A 21,897-nucleotide genomic window follows, 5' to 3' on the forward strand; every position below is an offset into this window, starting at 1 on the left:
CAACTATCGTAACTTACAATAATCAGAATCGGTTGGGGAAAAAAAAGTATGTTTATTCAGTGGAAGTACGTTTTCGTGTCTGATTTCGTAATTTGAAATATCGTCTGCACTTGTTAATTATCATTTTTGAAGCTACCCTCTCAAACCATTACGACTACTTTTTTTTTTTAAATCATAATTGTTTCTACTGTGTTAAATGCGTTTCTACTTTTCCAAGAAAAAAAAAGAAAAAAAAGCGAGAAAATTTTGCCCCCACTCTTTTTATTTCTTCAAGGGATATAATAATGTTGCATGCAACTTCTTCTCAATAATCAATCCATGGAAATTTTTCGAAGAATTTTTTCAAATCTTTCTAGCGCAGTTAAATCAGCCATTCATGAATTAGTTTTATTCTTCGTTTTTCCAAACGATTGGGAATTCTTTGCAAACCATTCGCTGTCCGATTTGTAGTCCACCTGTGATTGGAGGAGATATTTCCCATGGTCTTCTGGCTAAAGTAGCATCATCCCCTGCAATGAAATAAATACAAATTTTAAGTTCATTATAAAACTTTCCAATGTATCTAGCTGTATTCACCATAGCCTGGTTGGTAGGGACCGTTCAGCACACGTTCTAGAGGTCGTGAATTCGATACACTGCCTTCCCTTGCAATAAATGGTGACTGGTGAACGCTAAATCTGTCAGGTTATAAAGTCCTCCATGTTCCCTTTAAAAAAAATTAAAACCTCTGGAGGTACTGAGTTGGAGATTGTCCGTTCTCTGGTTCACGTCAAAATTAAGATCTATTGATGAATGAAAGGATGTATGAATGAGTCCGATCTTTAAAACGGACTGTGACGTGTATGTGGCTGAAGACGTACTCTTGGCATTAGATGGCAAAATACATATTGAAAAAATTATTATTTTTAAACTGTGATAATAATAATAACCTCCTACATAAAAGAGGTTAGCATATTTTTTTCAGTGTTAGTAAGCGAAAGCCGAAATTTTTTGAAAATAGAAATTTTATGTAATTAAGAGAATGCTAAAATATAATCTTTTGTTAGTCTTACTTTTTACAACTGCATAAAATAACTATTAAAACTGTTAAAATATCTAGTGATGATAATTTTTTTTATTAATATATTCATACTACTTAAGAAAACATTATATGCGACATCTTAGCCGACTTGATAATTTTGTGATGATTCGCCAACGTAATAATTTCGGAGATTTGGAGATACTTGGCGACAAAATTATTTTTCTGAAAAATTCGAGTATCAAAGCGATAGGAGCAATGTTTACGGAGTTATACGAGAATTGTCTCGAATCATGTCGAAAGTTCCGAGCTTTCCTCGTCATCTCTATATAAATAGGAGTTTGCCTCAGAGAGTAGTAGAATATTAGTCTGTTAGTGACTGCGTCAGATGTCTTAAAGCCTGTATACTAAGCTATCATTTGAGCTGTAACTGATTGCTAAAAATAGCTGTATTTTCTTGAAATTTCTGCTAATAAATGTTTGGAGTCTTAAGGACTGTCTCATTCATTTCCAATCGAAACGAACCAACACCTTCTAGAAGAGAGAAGGCCTCAGCACAGATAAATTTAGTAGTCCGACGCAATGAACATAAACTGCTCAGTTGAAGAAACATAGGAAAAATGTCACTACATTCGGTCTACTAAGCTGCGTAGTGGGGGAAATACGAAAGATGTCATTACGTTTCGACTATTAAAGGATCAAATTTCTTGTTTATGGAAACCCGGGTTGAGGGTCTTCTCTCTTCCAAGGCGCATTTAACGAACCCTTTTGATCGATACTATATTAAATTTGAATTTTTTTTTTTTTTTTTTTTGCTTCTACTGGTCAGAAAAGTCTTTTACAAAACTGAGAATCATACATTAAAACTCAAATTTCGCTACCACTGGAAAAAATTTTTGCCACAAAGAGCAGCAAGTTGGAATCTCTGAACATGCTATTGCAAAAGGGTAAAAATAAAGTGAAAGCTAGCACCAAAAACTACTATTTCTAACTACATTTACTAATTGTTTCATTTTGTACAGCTATATGCAATAGTAAATCTTATTACCTAACCAACGTGTGGATAATACTCTTCTAGAATGAGTCGTGGACATATTTCCCGGTGCACCATGTAAACATTTCATGTGAAATACAATGCAATCACCCGGCTAAAAAGAAAACAAAGTTATAAAGAAACTAAAAAGCAAATATTATCCTTAGATAATTAAAGACACTAATTTTAAAGTGCAAATAGTTTTATACAGTCCCTGGCCAAATTATTAGACGCACTATAAGATTCTATGTAAAATTTTAATTATCAGGTGATACTATACAGCTTTATTGTTTTTACGTTCGTGTAGCAATTGGTTAAATTAGGCGATATATTATATAAATTCGACAATTTGATAAATTAGACGATATATTATATAAATATGGAATATTTATTATATCAGGCATTATATTAGTATATTATAATAATTAGACCAAATTATTAGACGCACTGTAAGATTCTATGTAAAATCTTAATTATGGGGTGATACTATACAGCTTTATTGTCTTGACGCGACTGTTTGCACTTGCTTACGTTCGTGTATCAATGGGTTAAATTAGACGATATATCATATAAATTTAACGATTGGATAAATTGAACGATATATTATATAAATATAGAATATTTATTATATCAGGCATTATATTAGTATGTTATAATAATTAGACAAAATTATTAGACGCACTGTAAGATTCTATGTAAAATCTTAATTATCAGGTGATACTATACAGCTTTATTGTCTTGACGCGACTGTTTGCACTTGCTTACGTNCCGTGATTACAGAACACGGAAGCGTGCGGAGCAGGAAAAAGAATCATTGAATAGAACTAGTGATCCTTCTACGACTGCTGATTCTTCTACAATTAACGTCGCAGGTTGCGAAGTTTAACTTCTTCCGCGCGGAGGGACTCCACGCACTATATATATATTTTTTTTATAATTACATGTTCTGCATTAGTTTATATGCAATACTTTTATATTTAAACATACATGTAATGGGTTTTTATTCAGGAGATTTTTTTATATACTTTCTATTTGTATTTATTTTTAACGTATTGCGTTACAATGTTAACCAATTGATGGACGAACGTAAACAAGTGTAAAACGGTTTCAGCAACGTAAAAACAATAAAGCTGTATAGTACCACCTGATAATTAAGATTTTACATAGAATCTTACAGTGCGTCTAATAATTTGGCCATGGACTGTATGTAACAAGTTTCCAAATCTTTGTGGAAATCAAAAATTCTTAATGATCAATTAAAAAGGAATAAATAAAAAGAGAAGGGAAAAATAAATGGATTTTATAGCATAAATTTTGCTACGACTTAAAAATTTTTGAGGAACTATGGGGGACTCTACCTATTTTGAATCTTAATTCATTACAAATTTCACGCAGTCGATTTTATTGCTACTCATTTATTTTCATCGACAAAATAATGTTTGTTTAGCCTGCTAAATTAAAAAAATGCAAAGATTAAAATCGACTAATATAGCCTATCATGACTTCTGACTGAAATTATATTTTAGATTTCTTTTTCAGTAGGGAGTCACGGAACTTTTTTATTACCTACGTGATTTTTCAGACTTCTGAAAGATTCGAATGTATTTTTAGTACCAACTACTGCTTCGCTTTTGTTGCCATTCAAAAACTTGTTTATGTTGCAAACCAGAGAAGAACTCGTCTGAATTTTATTTCTAGCCACACGGTCCGGTCATGTGAATATGAGAAAATAAGTTTGATATTTTTTTTTATCGTTTGCTCTCTTAAAAATGCAACCGAAGAAAATTTTTGCTTTTTTTCAAAACAGGAAATACTTGCTCAAAGCGTTTTACTGTTAGAAAAAATATTTTTATTATCATTTCCAATGCATCCGGTCTTAACAGTTAGCGTCGTTTTTCCAGTTTTGGGTTATAAAAGCGTTAGTTTAATGGAAAATAAATAATAACAACGGTTTCTAAAGTTTGTAAGCTTCCCTTGGTTGCGTAGCGCAATTATATTGCCGGATACATGGTTAATTTTTAATGTTTATTTCCTTTTTTCCCCAGCTTCATTTTTATTTATTTAGGAAACATGTTTTAAACTTAGCGTTTAATTGTTTTGGAGTAGGAGGAAGTTGAATTAATTTTTGAAACGCAGTTTTCTTGAACTTCAAAAGACACATGTTTTTTTTTTTCTTTTCCTTTGTTCCTTTGAAAGTTGTTCAACAGTTCAAATAAAGAACTGTATTTTTTTTAAAAAATGTTTTAAGTAAATTGATTACTTTACTGGTTTTTAAAGAACTACGTTAATGCAAACATGTAATTCAATGTTACTCAAACTTTTTTATTCATTGATTTGACTTGGAATTCACGGCCTGAAATTGATCCGAAAATTCATAAAACCCTTCAAATTCAAAATTTAATTCCGAAATTCCGGGAAAAAAATAACTATAAAATAAATAATTATACAAACGAAATTTTTGAAGGATTAGGACTTCCGTGATTTATTTCTTCTTTTTGTTTCTTTTTTTTTTTTTGAATGGTAACAAAATTAAGGCCTTATCGGTTATAAAGAACATGTATTGGCGACGGCTCTTAAAATTTTTTGCCAACTCAAACATTACATAAACAACAAGTACAAATTTTAATAACGCTATAAATGTCAAAATTCTCGATCTTTAACAACATATAGAGACATCTTCCCAATTTATCTAATGTGAGTCGTGGTGGCTCAGGAGATAGAGCGCTTGCCTCCCAATAAATTACTGTTACGGATTCGAATTCCAACTCGATGGCTGGAGGATACGAATTCAGCACCTGGCTCACACCAACCACATTGCTGACGTAAAATATTCTCAGTACAAGGCGGATCATGGGTTAGAGTCCCCTTGCCGTTAGGCTAACCGTGGGAGGTTTTCGCTTTTTTTTTCTATGTAAAGGAAATGTGGGTCAGTTCCATGTAAAAGTCCTCTACGAAGGCAAAATTTCTCCCAGTATTTGATCCAGGATTTCCTTGTCTTCTGAATTGGGTTCAAAATTACAAGGCTACAGAGTTGAGCATTGTTTGTCGTAAACGCAGAATTGGTTCGACTGATCAACGACGGTTATAAAATAAAATAAATTTAACTAATATATATTGGTACTAATTTATACTAAGAAGATCAACTTTTTCTTCTTTTTTTTTTTTGCTTTTTTAAAAAATTTTATTTAAAATTTTTGTGAACGTCATTTTGTTTTGTGTTTAAAAAAATAGTAAGAAAAATAACCTTAAAAAAATATTGGTGGAGGTCTACGATTTTTTCCCATTTAAGATTAAAAGGTTTACACGTAAACCACGTAAAAACGTTTTTAGGTTTACATTAAAAGGTTTTTGCTTGGTGAAAATAAACCTTATTTTGCTATCTGGGTATGGCTTTCAGTGAGCACCCATAATTACAATTTTCCGAGTTTAAATTACCTTGCCTTAGATTTTTCAAAATCTGACAGCAAATTTATTAAAAATAGGTGTTTGATATTCCAAAAATCCAGGTCATTCCATCTCTTTTGTTATTGCATCAGACATAATTAACAACACTGTTTATTACCTTCAATTTAAGTAGGCATTGTTGACTTTGCGTCATTTATAACTCTACAATTTTACAATTCCTATATAATTAGAGATAGAACATAATTATTTTAAGAACTGTTTCGTAAGAAATTACTATAACAAAAACTATTTTTTTTAGAGAATCAACTCCTAATCTATCACAAAATATTTGTGTTACAGATTAGGTTAATTCCTATATAATTAAAGATGGAAAATAATTATTTTAAGAATTATTTCTTAAAAGATTACTATAACAAAAGCTATTTTTTCAGAAAATCAACTCCTAATTTATCACAAAATATTTGTGACAGATTAGGCCAATTCCTATATAATTAAAGATAGAAAATAATTATTTTAGGAACTATTTCGTAAAAGATTACTATAACAAAAACTATACTTTTAGAGAATCAACTCCTAATCTATCATAAAATATTTGTGACAGAGATTATGCCAATTCCTATATAATTAAAGATAGAAAATAATTATTTTAAGAGCTATTTCGTAAAAGATTACTATAACAAAAACTATTTTTATTCCAAAGAATCAACTCCTAATCTGTCACAAAATATTTGTGACAGATTGGGTCAATTCTTATGTAATTAAAGATAGAAAATAATTATTTTTAGACTGTTTCGTAAAAGACTACTATAACTAAAACTTTTTTTTTAGAGAATCAACCCCTAATCTGTCACAAAATATTTGCATTTCACGTTTGGAAAACTTCCGTGAGAGCGATTAAAACACTAAACAAAATCTTTTTGCGATAATATATTGATAATAACGTAATAATAAAACGAATTATTCCTTCTTTCTTAAAGAGTATTTCAGCACGAAAGCAATAACCTTTTTGTAAACTGTTAACATTGACTATCCTTAAAAGTTGTTTATTATCACGCTTCCTACTCCAAACAGGAAGTATCCTCACACATTACCTGCAAATCCCAGCACAAAATGTTCCATTGTTCTTTGTTCGCTTCGATATCAGGCACTTGTTGATAATTTTTTTCCGAACAAAGCGTCTCGTCGATTACTTTATAAGGCTGAGTTGTTTCGAACTTTCGGGGTGAGTACCATCCCCACTTGTGAGAGCCCGCAACGAATTGCACACACGTTTCCCGTGGTACGGGGTCGACTGGCATCCAAATCGAACAAACCTGTAAAATATGTTTAGCATTTGATTAGTTCAAATATGATGAAACAGAAAAAATAAACAACTGGAATAATTCACATTTTATGCATTCTGTAGGCAGGGCCAGATTACCTTGGGCCCCCTTAAAAAAGTTTTTTGAAAATAAATTTTAAAAATTAGGAAAAGCAATGATTTCTTTTTAAAAAAAATCAATTTCAAATATATATTAATAAAATACGATAATTTTTTTTAGTTCTTGTTTAGCAAAATAAAGTAAAATTTAATTTATTATTATTTATTCTTATTTTAAATTTGCTTTCTTAAATAAAAAGATATACTATAAATACTTTTATATTTGAATAAATAAAAAATTTACGAGAAAAAAAAATTTAATCTAAGGGCCCCAAAAATTTGAATGGCCTAGGGCCCCGCTTGCGCTTAATCCGGCCCTGTCTGTAGGGTTCGAAGTCTCCTACAAAAAATTAAAAAAACGGTGTTCTTTTTTTTCTTTTTTTTACATCAGACTTTGAACAGTCGACCCAATTTTTGATTTACGACTACTAATGTTCATCTCGGTAGCCTTGTAATTTTTGAACCAATTCAGAAGACGATGAAACTCCTGGATGAAACCCCCAGAGGTATTGATTTGTTATGGGAACATGGAGGACTTTGCGTCTCGACAGATTTAAAGTGCATCAGCCACCATTTTACTACACTTCAAGTCTTCACGTTTTTTACGTCTTCAGCAGGAGGGGATCGAACCCATGAACTGCTGGACATGGGCCCAGTGCCCTTCCGACCAGGCTATCGCGGCCTTCACTTTAGTTTAAAGATAACACCGCAATAATTTATAGAATTCATTCACCACCTCTCCTGGCGGGTTAGAATGCTGTTGTTGTTGTTCATTTAAGTAGCACTAGAGCTGCACAATGGGCTGTTGGCGACAATCTGGGAAACATCCCTGAGGATGATCCGAAGACATGCCATCACAATTTTGATCCCCTGCAGAGGGGATGGCATCCCCATTTCGGTAGCCCGAGGATCTGCACCTGTTTAACTAGGACCAATACCGCACACCCTCGGTCCCTACGCAGATTGATCCAAGTGGTCACCCACCCGCACACTGACCGCAGCCAGTGATGCTTGACTTCGGTGATCTGCTGGGAACCGTGTCTTAACGATCAGTCCACTGCGGGTTAGAATGCATTTTACCCTTATTTGCTCCTCTCGGCCACTGTGGTTTCTCTTGTTCTGTTTCTTATCTTTTTTCTCACTCGGCTCCCGTGGTTTTTCTAGTTCTTTTTTCTCATCTTTATTTTCCCATTTTTCATCTACAACTTTACGTTTCATATTTCAAATCCTTTTTGTTTCTTCTCCTTCACGCATGGCAAGTCTTGAAAATGGGTGCCTGCTTTTGAGAGCTTGGAAGCATGCGTACTGTTATTTCCAATTAGTATATTTTTTAAGCGAATTTAATTTTCAATCAAATAACACTTTGAATGATACGTTTTGATCTCCCTCTAGTTGTAATTCCATTGTGTAAATGTATATAAATGTTAAGAAAGGTGATTTTAAAGTAACCATTTATTAAAGTATGCTTCGTTTCTTCAATGATCTATAACAAGAGGATGAAACTAATATTCTGCTAATGCTAGTGACCAATTTCGTATCCTTATTTCGATAATATGACAATAATAATTGTATATACCGTTATTTCTTTCTGTTGATTGCTGTTTTTCTTTTCTGGCAATATCGGAAATGGAAATAAGATATCTATGATATGTAACCTGATATGGCGTGGTGTCCCTCTCCCATTAAGGGGTGTGGTTGATTGTGTCACGTGTAGGAACCCCGCATCTGTTCTCCAAATTAAATATAAATGGGATACCATACCAAAAAATCTCTTATAATGATATTATAGGTAGAACAGATCAGCCATATTTGGGTATTATTTTGAATGAGAATATTATGAGAATATTATGTATAACAAAGCATTGGGTATCAATCGATTTAAGCAAAATAGTACAATGAAATTGGTAGCTTTAATTTAAAAAAAAATAGGTTTGGATTTTTAATTTAGATCTTAATTAACACATTAAAGAAGCCCGCTTTCCACTGATCGAATTCATCGGTCCAAGAGGAGGTGGCGAAGGGTGTGCCAATATGTGTTATAGTAAGAGAAAATCGTGCCAATTCTGAAGTAAAATATAAAAATGGCACATCAAAATTTGTAAACAAGTGTCATTTTGTTTTAAAATCGTTCTTCATCTTTCTGACACTTGAAAAATTTCGTCCATCCTGTACATCTCGGACAACTTTTCTACATAAGTTTTGACGAAGCAGTTTAATTTTTGTAAAACTCCTAATACCTCCAGCATTCGAGGCTTTTTCAAAATATTTTTTCCAGTGATAATGACTTTAAACAGAATTTATTTTTAACTAATAGAAATCTTATAAACTTTTATCAGAATACGAACATTAGACTATTTGATCTCTTTTAACGTCTTCTGATCTCTATGACGCCCCAAGTGTGTAAAATTTTTTAAAGTGGTAGCTAATTTATTTTTTAAAACATACTTTAAAGTATTCATATCTGCAAAACATATTTTCATTTTATTTATCGCATACATTTATCGTAAATGTATTTATCGTATACATTTGAAGTATCATATGAAAGGCAACTTTATTGCAATTATCTCATGGTAACTCATTTAAATAGTAGCCTTAATTATTCATATTTTATATGTTTTACTATTTAATTTGCTACCAAATTACAAAAAGTTAATATAAAATTATATATTATAAAAAAATTACCAAAGCTTTTGCACAAAGCCGAACAGTTCCCTGGTCAGGATTCCCAAGGTTTGGAAAATTTTTTAAAGCGGTAGCAAAAGTGTGGTCTATCTAGATGTTTACATGGAGGACCCATTCATGCATTCATTCATTCATCGTTTTTTCATTCAAACATCGTAATTTTGACCTGAACCAGACAACGATCAATCTCCTATTCGCTACTGCAGAGGTATAATTTGTTGTGGGAACATGGAGAACTTTGTCACCCAACAGATTTAACCTGTACCAGTCACCATTTACTACACGGACTGTCTTCGGACGGCTGGATTCGAACTCCCGTTCTCGAGAACATGAGTCCGGCTCCCAGCCAACCAGGATATCCCGGCTTGGAATAATAAGTCACACGTCTCAATAAGTTTATAAAGTCAAATTTGGTGCTTCAGGGTTCAAGAAATGCCATAATTTTTCTACTAAATTAAATATAAAAATAATTTCTTTTTTCGGGCAATCCGGAAGTGTTGGCAAGTGTGGATTTAAATAAGAAGAAAGCAAGCCATAACATTAGTCACGAAAATAATTTTTTGCTATCACATTTTAAGTGTTCTCCTGATCGTTGCCAGTCTCTTTTTTCAAATTCCACATGAAACTAATCTGTTATTTTTAACGTAATGTTTCACGAGGAAGCAATTACTTTCATTTACTTTATCTTAATTAAAAGCAAGAAACATAAATCATTCTCAGTTAAAAAGAAAAACACATCAAATTGTGAACAAAAGATCTTTTTTTAGATGCGAAAAAACAGCCTATCACGTATTCTCTTATACAAATTACTCTTTGTTTTCATAAATTAAATGACCACAGCAAGCTTTCAGCGAGAACGCTATTAAGCCTAATTCTTATCTTCGCCCACAAAAAGCCATCAATCTTCGGGTTGATTAGGTTTCCAAAATCATTCTCTGATTAAAATCTCTTTTATTTGCAACCGTTTCCAGCTATTCATAATCTTCAGGTTATCAGTTGGCACATATCAGTTGACCAGGACAATTTCAGAATATTTGCTTTGCACTTTGAAGAAGTTATTGTTCGCAATTCATTTTGATAAGAGGACAGTTATCTGAGATTGTGTTAGAATGAAAAATGTCGTGAAATTTGAGCAGTTAGAGTAAAGCTTAAATTGAATATGTATGAGTCCTAGTTAATTTTAAGGATCAGAATAAATTTGCATTTATTATTTCTCGTTTATTTCTCATGCGAAAATCAAACTTCATTTGAAGAATCTTGTTTTTAATCTTTTGTTGAATAAAATACAATTTCAATGAAACAATTTATTCAAGAAAATCTAAGGAAATTGTGAGCATTGTATCTGTAAAGCATGGCTACCAACTTTCTGCGCTTTGTGTTAAACTTTCTTCAAATATTAGAAAATTTTATGTTTTAATTAATATATAATTCTCTATTCGGGTAAATTTGATTCTAATTTTTTTTCCGCATCTTTGCACGCAAATGACTTAAAAATTCATATCGAAACTTACTTTTTTTTGTTAAAGTGAGCACATGAGTTTCATTATTAGATTTCATTTTGTGGATACATAAATATTTAAACATGAAAGTGAGGTCACCATATAGCTCTTTTTTAAAACTATAGTGATAGGTAACAAAAAGAAATATCCATTTGGTGTAAATACAAACACGCTTTTTCGTACAGATGTTTTCTTATATATTGATTACTTGGTGGTTAGGCACTAATGGATTCAGACATACCAACTAGCTTCGGATGGCTTATTAATACCTTTTTGGAATAATTCATGGTATAGTAAGTTCGATTTATGGGGTTTTTACTCTCTGCTACTTTAAATAATTCAGAGACTTACGTGATATGCCATTTTGTTACAGTTAAACCGCGTTGAAACTTTTAAAAAATTGGCCAAATTAACGGAAAATCTACATATTTTAGCTTGTAGCTTCCAACGTTTTTAAAATATTTTGTCAAATCTGGAATAGTGTGCATCTCTGTGGGTTAATAAGGCAGCTGTTATTCCATAGCTTTACCATTCACCGCAGCAAAGAAGAAAAAATCAATCTTACGTTTGGCATTCGTCATGCGTTTTTGGTACTAGATATATTTATTTAAAGAAATTAAAATGTTTTAATAGCTTCAAACATAGTGAATTACAATAATTTACCTCATTGTTACAATTATTTTTTTCCAAGGGGGAAAGAACCCTACTAGGCATTAAAGGGTTAAAAATACAGTCTCACAAGATGTCTAAAAGATTATTCAACTAGAGATGACGAATTTCGTTCTGCAATTACACATTAATTAGATCTAAAACTGAATAACTTCTTTCAAAAGAATCTTTTTTTAATTACGTAAAGAAAAAAAATCACTGAAATACATCTCTTTGATGGATATGCTGTAATACATCTGAAACCAGAACGTATCATTAATAATAAAATATTACAGCATTTCGGGGACTAATCTAAATTCTCCAATGAGAGCTGTGTTGTCATTCGATACCAACAATTAATATAAATTCCCTTTTCGTTTTTCAAGTCCCCACAATATCCCTACTTTTCCCTCTTCCCATAAATCACGAGGAGAGTAAGTAGGTACCCATGGCGTGACTGTTACCATCATGGGTTACAGATAAAATAGAAATAATTGGAATTCTAATCCACACCCCCTACATGCTGGAACAAAAGGTGGAAGCGCACTCAGCATGTTTATTCAAATTGAGAAGAAGAAATCAATAATACCATCCTCTATACTCTCCGGAAGTTTTTGGATCTTTAGCCGGCGGAATTATTTTTTTAGTTCCTTATTTAATGTGGTGGTGGTAACTTTAAGAGGAGGCTATATTGAGGAGAAAATGTTTCATGGCGAATTCTATTTCATCTCCAATTACCAATGAATGAAACAGGAATCGACATGATTTAAATTTTAAAGAAAAGTGAATTCAGATAAATCCAGAAAACAAACCATGAAAATTCGAATGGCGAAAAAAATGTTTTCAAAATATCAAAGAGCAAAAATTTATTTCAGGATAATTTTTTTATTGAATAATCCAGGAGAAATCCTGGTAGGTCATGATCCAGAAAAGCAGGGGCCCTGGACACAAAACTGTTTGAAGTCCCCTGGTTGTTACTTAAAACGAAATTAGTATGTTGTTTAATGATTAAGTGTTTTCAAATATTTATAGCATAAATAAGTTATGAAATGTTAATAAATTTAAACTTATATTTATTTCAATTTTTGTTAACTCATGTTTTTAATAGACAATTCTTTTAGAAAAACGCAAATAGAACACATTTGTAACATTTAGGGGACCTCCAGAAATGTGGGGTCCTAGACCTGGGCCTCGCAGGCCTTATGCTAAATTAGGCACTTATTCTGCCATAGTTTTATTGCATTATGATATTTTGAATATTTTTTTTTTTAAATTTGAAACATTATGCTGTATTCTAGGTTTACCTGAACTAATTTTTTTCATTCCTTATGTATGAGAAAGAGAATTTGCCATAGAGAATGTTTCCCTCGGTATAACTTCCTCTTAAGTAAATATATATGAAACTATTGACTACCATAAAATTTAAATGATCGAAAAAGATCTTAAAATTAAACCCTTTTAGCAATCCGAAGACCATTCAGCCATTAAATAGACGAATGTACACTTTTGAAGATTACAAGACATTACTCAATAATTACACATTTACCATGTACAGAACTATTAGTACTTCCGTAATGAAAAAGACATATCAGTAAAATCATTTCCTTTAAAAATTGCTTAAAATAAATATAGCAATACTTAAAAATTGATATAGTTAGCTTATGTTTTACCAAGCATTTTAATAAAAAATTCATCAGAATATCATACGAAGATGCAAAGTCCACTCTCATTCGAGCAATGTACTTACATATTGTCTTGATATTTGACTGTACGATTTTAAATCTGGAAATACTTGGCATTATACGGATTAAAAATGGATGTCACTGGCGACTTTTAATAAATAAATAAAAAGTTGAAATTATTCTATTTTTTATTTTGTGTCAGTATACGCGTTTCCGTTTTGTACGTGATTTCGTAGTGTTGTGTAGTACTGATTTATTGATTCTTTTATTTATTTATTTATTTCAACTTGTATGTTATTATTGTTAATATGATTTTGTTATTCAGGGATATTTTTCTCCTCCTGAAAAGAAAGCGAATATGACCTTAGGCTCTTACTTCTAGCTTTTTCTCGTTATTCGTGGCACAAACAACTCTGTTGGAAGGCATTTAAATAAATTGGTTACTAAACATTAAGGTTAGGATAACCGGACTGGCAGGGCGCTGGACTCACGTTTGGGAGAACGGAATCCGACAGAAGACTCCCCATGTAGTAAATGGGAACTGGTGTAATCGGCCGAGTCACAAGGCCCTCCATTTTCCCATAACAAATCAATACCTCTGGGGGTACTGAATTGGAGATTGATTGTTCTTTGGTTCAGGTCAAAATTACGATCTGTGGACGAATAAATGGATGTATGAATGGGTCCGCCCTATATGACGCATGGGTGTGGAAGAATTCAAATTCTTGGCCATATGAGTTTACATCTCGTCTACCAATGTTGAACGCTTTAGCTTTGTAATTTTGAACGCAATCTAGAACACAAGGAAATTCTTGGATCAAGTACTTGGGAGACATTTGCCTTAGTGGAGATCTTTTTGATGGAATCTACCCTCATTTGCGTTACACGGAGGAGAAAACCACGAAAACCACCCACGGTTAGCCTGACACTATAGGGACTCTAACCCATAATCCGTTTACCACTGAGGATATTTTACGTCAGCGCTGTTGTCGGTGCGAGTCGGGTGTGGAATTTTCCTATCGACCAGCCATCTCTGGGATTCGAACCTGGTTCATTACATTGAGAGGATCATGCTCTATCTCCTGAGCAAAAAACATTTTGAAGTAATTATAGGTTTGAAGTTATTATACAATTGAGCTAAGAGATATTTCTTTCAGATACTGATTGAAAGCTCGAGTAAGTGTCCTCTTTCTTAATTTTTTTCAAGGAACTTTTTAAAAATATAAAATGCTGTTTTAGTAAATTAAATTAGGCTTGTTTTACATCTTTTAAGACCTTTTTTTTACATAAAATATTGACAATATGCTATTAATCAGTAAAGTGTCTGTAAAAACTTATTTTAAAGTTTCTATATTTCATTTTAAAGTCATTAAAACAATATACAACTTTCCATTACATCGCATTTTTTATTAAGAAAGGTATAGGAAAGTGCAGATTATTATGTAATTCACGTAAAAGGGCGAAGAACTATTACTAGTCAAAATATAGTTATACCTTAAGAACTCGTGAAATGTTATGAATTGTTAACTAATACCGAAATTTAAGAACTTTTCAAACAAGATTAAATTACTCTTTAGCAGTTTGGAAAGTAACACACCCACCAAACAAGTCAGAAATTATTTTCTCATGTAGACAAAAGGGTGTTTCCGATGTCTGAAATTTCATAAAGTTTATGAATTATAACAAAATAAAAACTACTACATTAGTGAGGGAAATGATTTATGAAGTTTGCAGTTTGCGTGCAAGTTAAATATGATTTTCATAAAAGTTCAACAATCGTTTGCAAATATTTTTTTCTCTTTTGTGAGGTTTTTACTGAAGAAAAGCTTGAAAACTTAAAACCAAAAATGAAATTGTTTTATAAATCGTCTTGCTGATTTTAAGACATTTATTGAAACTTTGAGTTTTTGTCCAGAATTTTCTTAATTTATTTAAAAATTATTTCAGAAATTTAAGAAAATGAACTGGCTCTTTAAAATTTCTAAATTTTGACTGACTTTGGGGTGAGATTGTTTTTATCACCACACAAAAAGTTACAGTTAATTTTATTTTTTATGAGCTATCAACCAAGAAAATGTTCCCAAGCTTCGTCGTGCCGAAATACTATAATTTTGCAACACTTTTGGAACTTATAAGATTTTCTAATATTATCTAGTTTTTATTTAGATAGTTTATAAATCTAATTTTTAAAAAAAATTCATAAATTTTAAAAATAATCAACTTTGCACTTTATTATTTTAAAACCGGATAAACAAAGCTAAAATCCAAATTTATGAGCAGAAATATTTATAAGACTATTTACCTTTTTAGAAAAGTTTTTTATAAACTCATTTTAAAACATTATCAAGTTGATACTAGTATTTGAAAATAAGTAAGAATATTTTATCCCTCTTTTTGGGAAGAATAAATTACTATTGACAAAAATTGTTTTTTATTAACATTTATAGAATTTATATATTCGAAATCACCGTCCCGAATGTTTTTAGAATTCTTAACGAAAATAAAATTTAAAATGAATACATATTTGGCGTCACAAAATAATTTTAAAGAGTAAAGGACCAAAAACATCATCGAAATTTAACGAATCACTTATAGGAAAAGCAGAATAATAAACATCAAAACCAGTTTGATTGCCCAATGAAACTTGATACAATTTTTAATATTTGTCTTTCATTCTTCCGACAGTCAAGCAGGTTTTCATATTTTCAAGTAGAAACTTTCTCAATAGTGATTCGTTAGACTACGATAGTTTTTTCACTGCTTTTTTAATCTTGAGCTGCGATGGCTCAGTGGTTAAGACACTGAACTGTCATTTTTCAGAACTGTGTTCGATTCCCTGTGATGGCTTGAAGTCAATCCAGCTCTAGACAGTGATGGGTGACAGCTTGACTGGGAAGTAAAGACGGTCTGTGCGCAATCATGTCGTTGGGCACGAAATTGTGGATCCTGGCTCACAACGGGCTGTTGCTGGCAGACTTTACTTCAGTATTAGTTTGAAGTCCCAATGTGCAAACTGTTTTGAATTCATTTTTGACAAGGATTTTACAGAGTTGCTATGATCTGGAAATTTTTTTTTAAATGTTTCATATCGAGTAAAAAAAAAAATCAATTCCCCTAAAGATGATACGTATGTGTGAAAAATCCTTGAAAAGGCTTTTGTAATGCTGAGGTGGAAGTGAATTTAAGCATTTTTCAGTAACCTTATAAAAATTTAGCTATAACTTCTTACGGATTAAGGGCGTAGATTACGGCCCATCCTGTTTTAGTTAGTGAAATCTTTAACACGCTGAATGCCATGGGGGTCACCGGTAACCGGCACTGAGCTTGTTCGTAGAGCCACGGGGGTCACCGGTGAAGACAAGATTATTAGAAACCCATAATTCGAGTAAAATTTTAATGTTTTTATATTATTATCGTTGCTAAATTGGTTTGAAGAAATTATACCAATATAGAACATACGGAAATAATTTTATTTATGTGCACAGAGATGCCAACTTGCTCTGGACAGCGAATAAATATTTTCAATGGTAGTTTATTAAATGTGATTCTTGGTTTAATAAATTCAATATAGTAGATTTTTATCCATCACTATTTCTAAACAATTCGTAGGCTTATATAATTGACCAATAATATTTGTCAATATATTTGCTCCAATATATTTGCCAATAATATTTGCAAATTTAGTTTGTAGTTATTTACCGGTTGACCAGACGGGCAAGCAATGTAAAATTAGCGTGGCATTCAACCTGTTAATTGTTTGTATTTTTTTTCTAATTCAGGCACTTAAAACATTCGGACATTTATTTTGTTACTTTTTATGTACTAACCATTACTATTTAATTTCTTACGGGTAAAAAATAGTCAAGTATAATGCACCTGCATTATGGAAAAGCTGCTATATGTTGTTTAAAACACTTATATCTTTTCTCATACTTACGAATGCAAAAGCAAATAGATATAAGGATGAAGTAATAAATGAGTGGAGCATAATAATTCAGAAAAAAAAGAAGCTAAACTAATTATTAGCATAAAATATTGGATTATTAAATTACCCAATTACCTTTTCCCCGTCAACTGGGTAATATGACTGATCGTGGTGCCATGGCGTCTTCTTATCTGTTCCGGCATCTTTAACAAGCACATGCTCGTGATAAAACGATATCTCCTGATAAAACAAAAAAAGAATTAGCAAATAAATCTTCATTATTCTATTTTCTTAATTAATGAAAACAAATGAAATTACTTCGAAAGTAACACTGAAATGAAAGTTATTATAAATGCAGATGAAGGGGATAATCTTATAAGGATATCAATATTTCATTTCAGAGAATAAGTCTAAAGTATTATTAACAAGCTTTTTATAAATGCTACATAATTATAACTAATCTGTTAATTGTTCTTAAGAGTAGTTCGTTATCATGTGATCTAAGAATTGAAGAGTTTAGAAGGTCCTAAAATAGCATGTTTGAAGATAGGCTTTAATGAGACTTAGATAAAATGGAAAAAAATTTTGCGATCACAAAATTTCAATTAAAAAACTTTCTGCAAGCAATTGATTAACTCTTGCAACTAGTCTCAATGCTTTCCTCTCATGTTGGTGAAATTTGTTTAAAAATCATGGAATTTTTTTAAATGTTTTAACTCTATATTGATTCATGCCACAAGGATGAGTTTGGTAAAAAAAATTTTAAAAAAATCTGGAAATAAAAATCCAAAAATGTTTGTTGCAAAAACACTTTAAATTTGAGCAAGAAGCAAAATATATATACAAAATGATTTTAACTTCTGCACGATATTATTAACATAACAATGAAATATTCTAATTATTAATTCATAACTGAGAGAAAACTTCTAATATGAAAGTTTTTAGAAAAATATGAGATAATCTTACTGGATTTACTTTTTTAACTACATAAAAACTAATCAAGATTTTTTTTTGAACATTATAGTTTGAAGTTTTATTCGAAAAAAAATATTTATAAGTAACATTACTAAAAAAAATAATAATAAGTGATTTTAAAATAAATTCTCTAGATATATCATTAACGAATAAAACAATGACTTTTATAACGATTAATCGTGAAAATATCAATAAATAATTATTACAAATGTCATAGGTTTTAGAAAATCAGTTAAGCCATTATAATTACAGAATTTTCTCTATTTTTTAACCAGTGAGTAAACAATAACTAATAAGCAATTTTCTTTTTTCTTCATTTTTTGCTTTTCTATATTATTTTTCCGCCAATGAACTAACTCGTCAGTTCGGTTTTAAAATCACGATAAGGAAAAATACTCATTAAAAAATAGAAAAGAAAAAAAAATCGGGGAGAATTCAAACTTTGAATATAGTTGACCAAATAGTTTCAGAGCATTCAATGTTTTTTTTTAAAAAATAAAAACGTGTTTTTAAATTTTTATTACTCAACGTTTCATTTTTTTTACCAAGCTTATGGTATCGTGATTTAACTTACGTAATTTAAAATGAAGTTTAATAGAATAAATGTTTAAATAGCTGGCTTCTCAAAAATTCAAATTGCTCCATCTGCTTGCGCTGTCAAAAATTTTCAACGCCTGTAGGAATCCCGCTGTATTTAGAAATTTGATAGTGTGTTAGAATGCAATTACGTTTAACCATTTAAATATTTGTTCTTAATCTTCAATTAAATGTCTTTTTCCAAACCAGAAATAACATGCACACAAAACCTGTTTACACACTTTATTACGTCACAGTATTTCATATTTGCTTTACTTTCATTGTTGCATCACTTCTAAGCAGCCACAAGAGTGACAAATATTTCGGCCACATCACCCTCAATGAGTCAGGGGGATCGGGGGATTTTATGGCCAAACGATTATGGGGAACAGGGGGGGGGGGCAACTACCTGCTACTCATGCTTTCATAGAACATTCTTTTTCCCCATTCTCAATAGTCTGGGGAGTGAGTAATTTCGGGAAAAACTCCGGTGTGAGTGTATATTTAAAGCCAGTGTTGGATACACAGGAAAGACAAACACCCCTCACTTGATCCGATCCCCCCTCACAGGAGAACGATGCAGATCTCAGAGGGGTCGATGATGTGGATGGAGATCTTTTGTGGACGTAGCACATTACAGCTACTATAGCAAACGATTTTTTTCCTTGTGTGTTCTTTTATCCACCATTATCTAGACAAAAGATTCGAATAATGTTGTAAAAGTAAAATATTGTTTCTATGTTTGCCCATTTTGTGAAATGCGTAATTTTTCGGTATACTTCTGGAACTAGTATACATTTTTTAGTTTCTCTTTCTTTTAAAAAAAAAAGAAGAAAAAAAATCTTCGCGAAAGACTTAAACGAAAATTTTAGAATTTTCTTCTTTTTTTTTTAAATGTTAAATCTAGCTCGAAATTTCAATGAATAAAATTGGATTTGTCACTACATACTCATAGCTGCCAATTTCTATGAGTCTATAATGCCAGTTTGGTTTTATTATTGCACACTCAAAGTTGCCACTCGTTTTATGTACGGAAGTTCTTTTTTCTGACGGCACTAAAACGTAGTCTTTTACTCAAGTGGTTCTGGTATTGTTCTGGAACGGTGATGGCTATTCTTAGCTAATATTTTCCTTTTAAAAATGGTATGAGACACACATATTTTTTTGAAATTCATTTTAAGAAATATCAAATTAAACACTCATATGAGTATGTAATCATTTTGTTCTAAATAGTTATTCTGCCTTAACTGGAGTGACCAGTAAGAATGATAATTTAACGGTACTCATAATTTAATTCCAAGTAAAGAAAGAAGGAAAACCCATTTCAAATTCGTGTTATAAAGTTATTTTTTATCACCAATGTATACTTTTTTAAATTATCTTTCGATTTAATTTCTCATGATAGATTATTCTATTTGACGTAAATAACTGGAATCGGACGATTCAACAAAAGATGATCACAAATCAACACATCAGTTGAAGACTGATGCCATACACAAGTAGAAGAGAAGCTGCAATTACACGATTTACGTTTGCATGTCAACGAGAATCTTGATTACCTAAATCGTCTGTCAAGAGCTGATGTATGTTTCCTTTGAAAAAGTCACGTGTACAGTTATTATGACTTTTTATTTATCGTTTTCTTTTTTCTAAACTGATTCTTTTGCTTGCACTAAACTATTTTTTTTAAACCTTTTTCTCTAAAAGCAGTGGGAAATGCGATGGTCATTGAACCAAAATATTTACCTTTCGTTAAATGAAAGGAAGAACTGTTTTTTTTTTAAATTTTTTTATTCATTTTTTAAGCTGACTAGGGTAATCTACTTTACTTCGTTTCAGAGAAGAAAAAAAAAAAGCCGAGCGCAGCAAACGAGGTCTAAAAATACACTATATTTGAGGGGAAATTACTTTAGGCGTATTATTAACGTTTGGAGGGAAAACAATAACATTGTTTTCATCGTTCCAAACTAAGTGCATTTCTGGGAATCTTAAATATCCACTACTAAAAATCTGTTTTATTTCAAAATGGTTCCTTACAAAAAGCATAGAAACACATTCCAAAATCAGTTTTTGGAGTCTTATTAATTTCTTCTGGGTAAATTTCCGATCTCCAGTTTGAAAAAAAAAATCATTTCTGATTGGTAGGAATGGTATTTTTATTTACGTCGCACTGAAGCTGCACAATGGGCTATTGGCGATGGTCTGGGAAACATCCCCAAGGTTGGTCCGAAGACATGCTATTACAATTTCGATCCTCTGCAGCGGGAATGGGCTCTCCGCTTCGGTAGCCCGACGATCTGTACGCTCAGTCTAGCACTTTACGATAGAACAGTTTAACGAAGACCGATACCGCCCACTCTCGGTCCCTATGTATCAAAGTACCACGTAGGCTGATCAAAGTGGTCACTCACCCACTTACTGATCGCAGCCAATGCTTGACTTCGGTGTTCTACTAGGAACCGTGTCTTTGCAATCAGTCCACTGCGGGACACTATTTCTGATAAAGAATATAAGTTTGAGAATTGAAGTCATCCTGGCTGAGTCGACTTATCACTCCGCCAAATGCTCTGTATCGTGAAGGTAGTGGGTTCGAATTCCGCCATAACACTGGATGTATCTTTGTGATGTCCTTTAAATTGTGTTTTATGTTCTTCATCTTGACTATGGCTTATAATGTACAATTAAATATATTATAATGGCTCTTGACAATGGCGTAATTTGTATTGAGCAAATAAGCTTGTATATGTATGTGTAACAATCTATGTAAATAAAGAAAAAATTTTATGTATACTATATACCGTATACAAATCTGTGATTATGAACCGATCCGCTCAAAATTATGCATAAATACGTTCGAAGACGCGGCAGACCTAACTGTCGACTTCAAAACTACATCTGACCACCAGTTCGCGTGCTACATCCCAAAAGAATGTGTTTCCCTTAAAATAAATATTTAAATTATAAGGCGATTTGTAAGATCTAATCAATCAAAAATTCTTTTTACGGCTCCTTCTTATGAATTATNCTAGGGTAA

The 21,897-nt window shown here is 31.8% G+C and overlaps 1 protein-coding gene across 1 annotated transcript in view; it reads right to left on the reverse strand.

The window, feature by feature from the left end:
- Positions 1–244: 244 nt before the first annotated feature.
- LOC107445454 (probable phytanoyl-CoA dioxygenase) overlaps positions 245–21,897 on the reverse strand; it is a 28,882-nt gene continuing 7,229 nt past the window's right edge. The window contains exons 2-5 of the mRNA XM_016059845.3: positions 17,448–17,552; positions 6,548–6,769; positions 2,067–2,166; positions 245–509 (exon numbers count right to left, since the gene is read on the reverse strand). Of these exons, the coding sequence (XP_015915331.1) occupies positions 388–509; positions 2,067–2,166; positions 6,548–6,769; positions 17,448–17,552 (549 nt within the window). The 3' untranslated portion in view covers positions 245–387. The remainder of the gene's footprint in view (positions 510–2,066; positions 2,167–6,547; positions 6,770–17,447; positions 17,553–21,897) is intronic.

This window comes from Parasteatoda tepidariorum, chromosome 1 (genome assembly GCF_043381705.1).
Source record: "Parasteatoda tepidariorum isolate YZ-2023 chromosome 1, CAS_Ptep_4.0, whole genome shotgun sequence".
In the NCBI taxonomy this organism is placed as follows: Eukaryota; Metazoa; Arthropoda; class Arachnida; order Araneae; family Theridiidae; genus Parasteatoda; species Parasteatoda tepidariorum.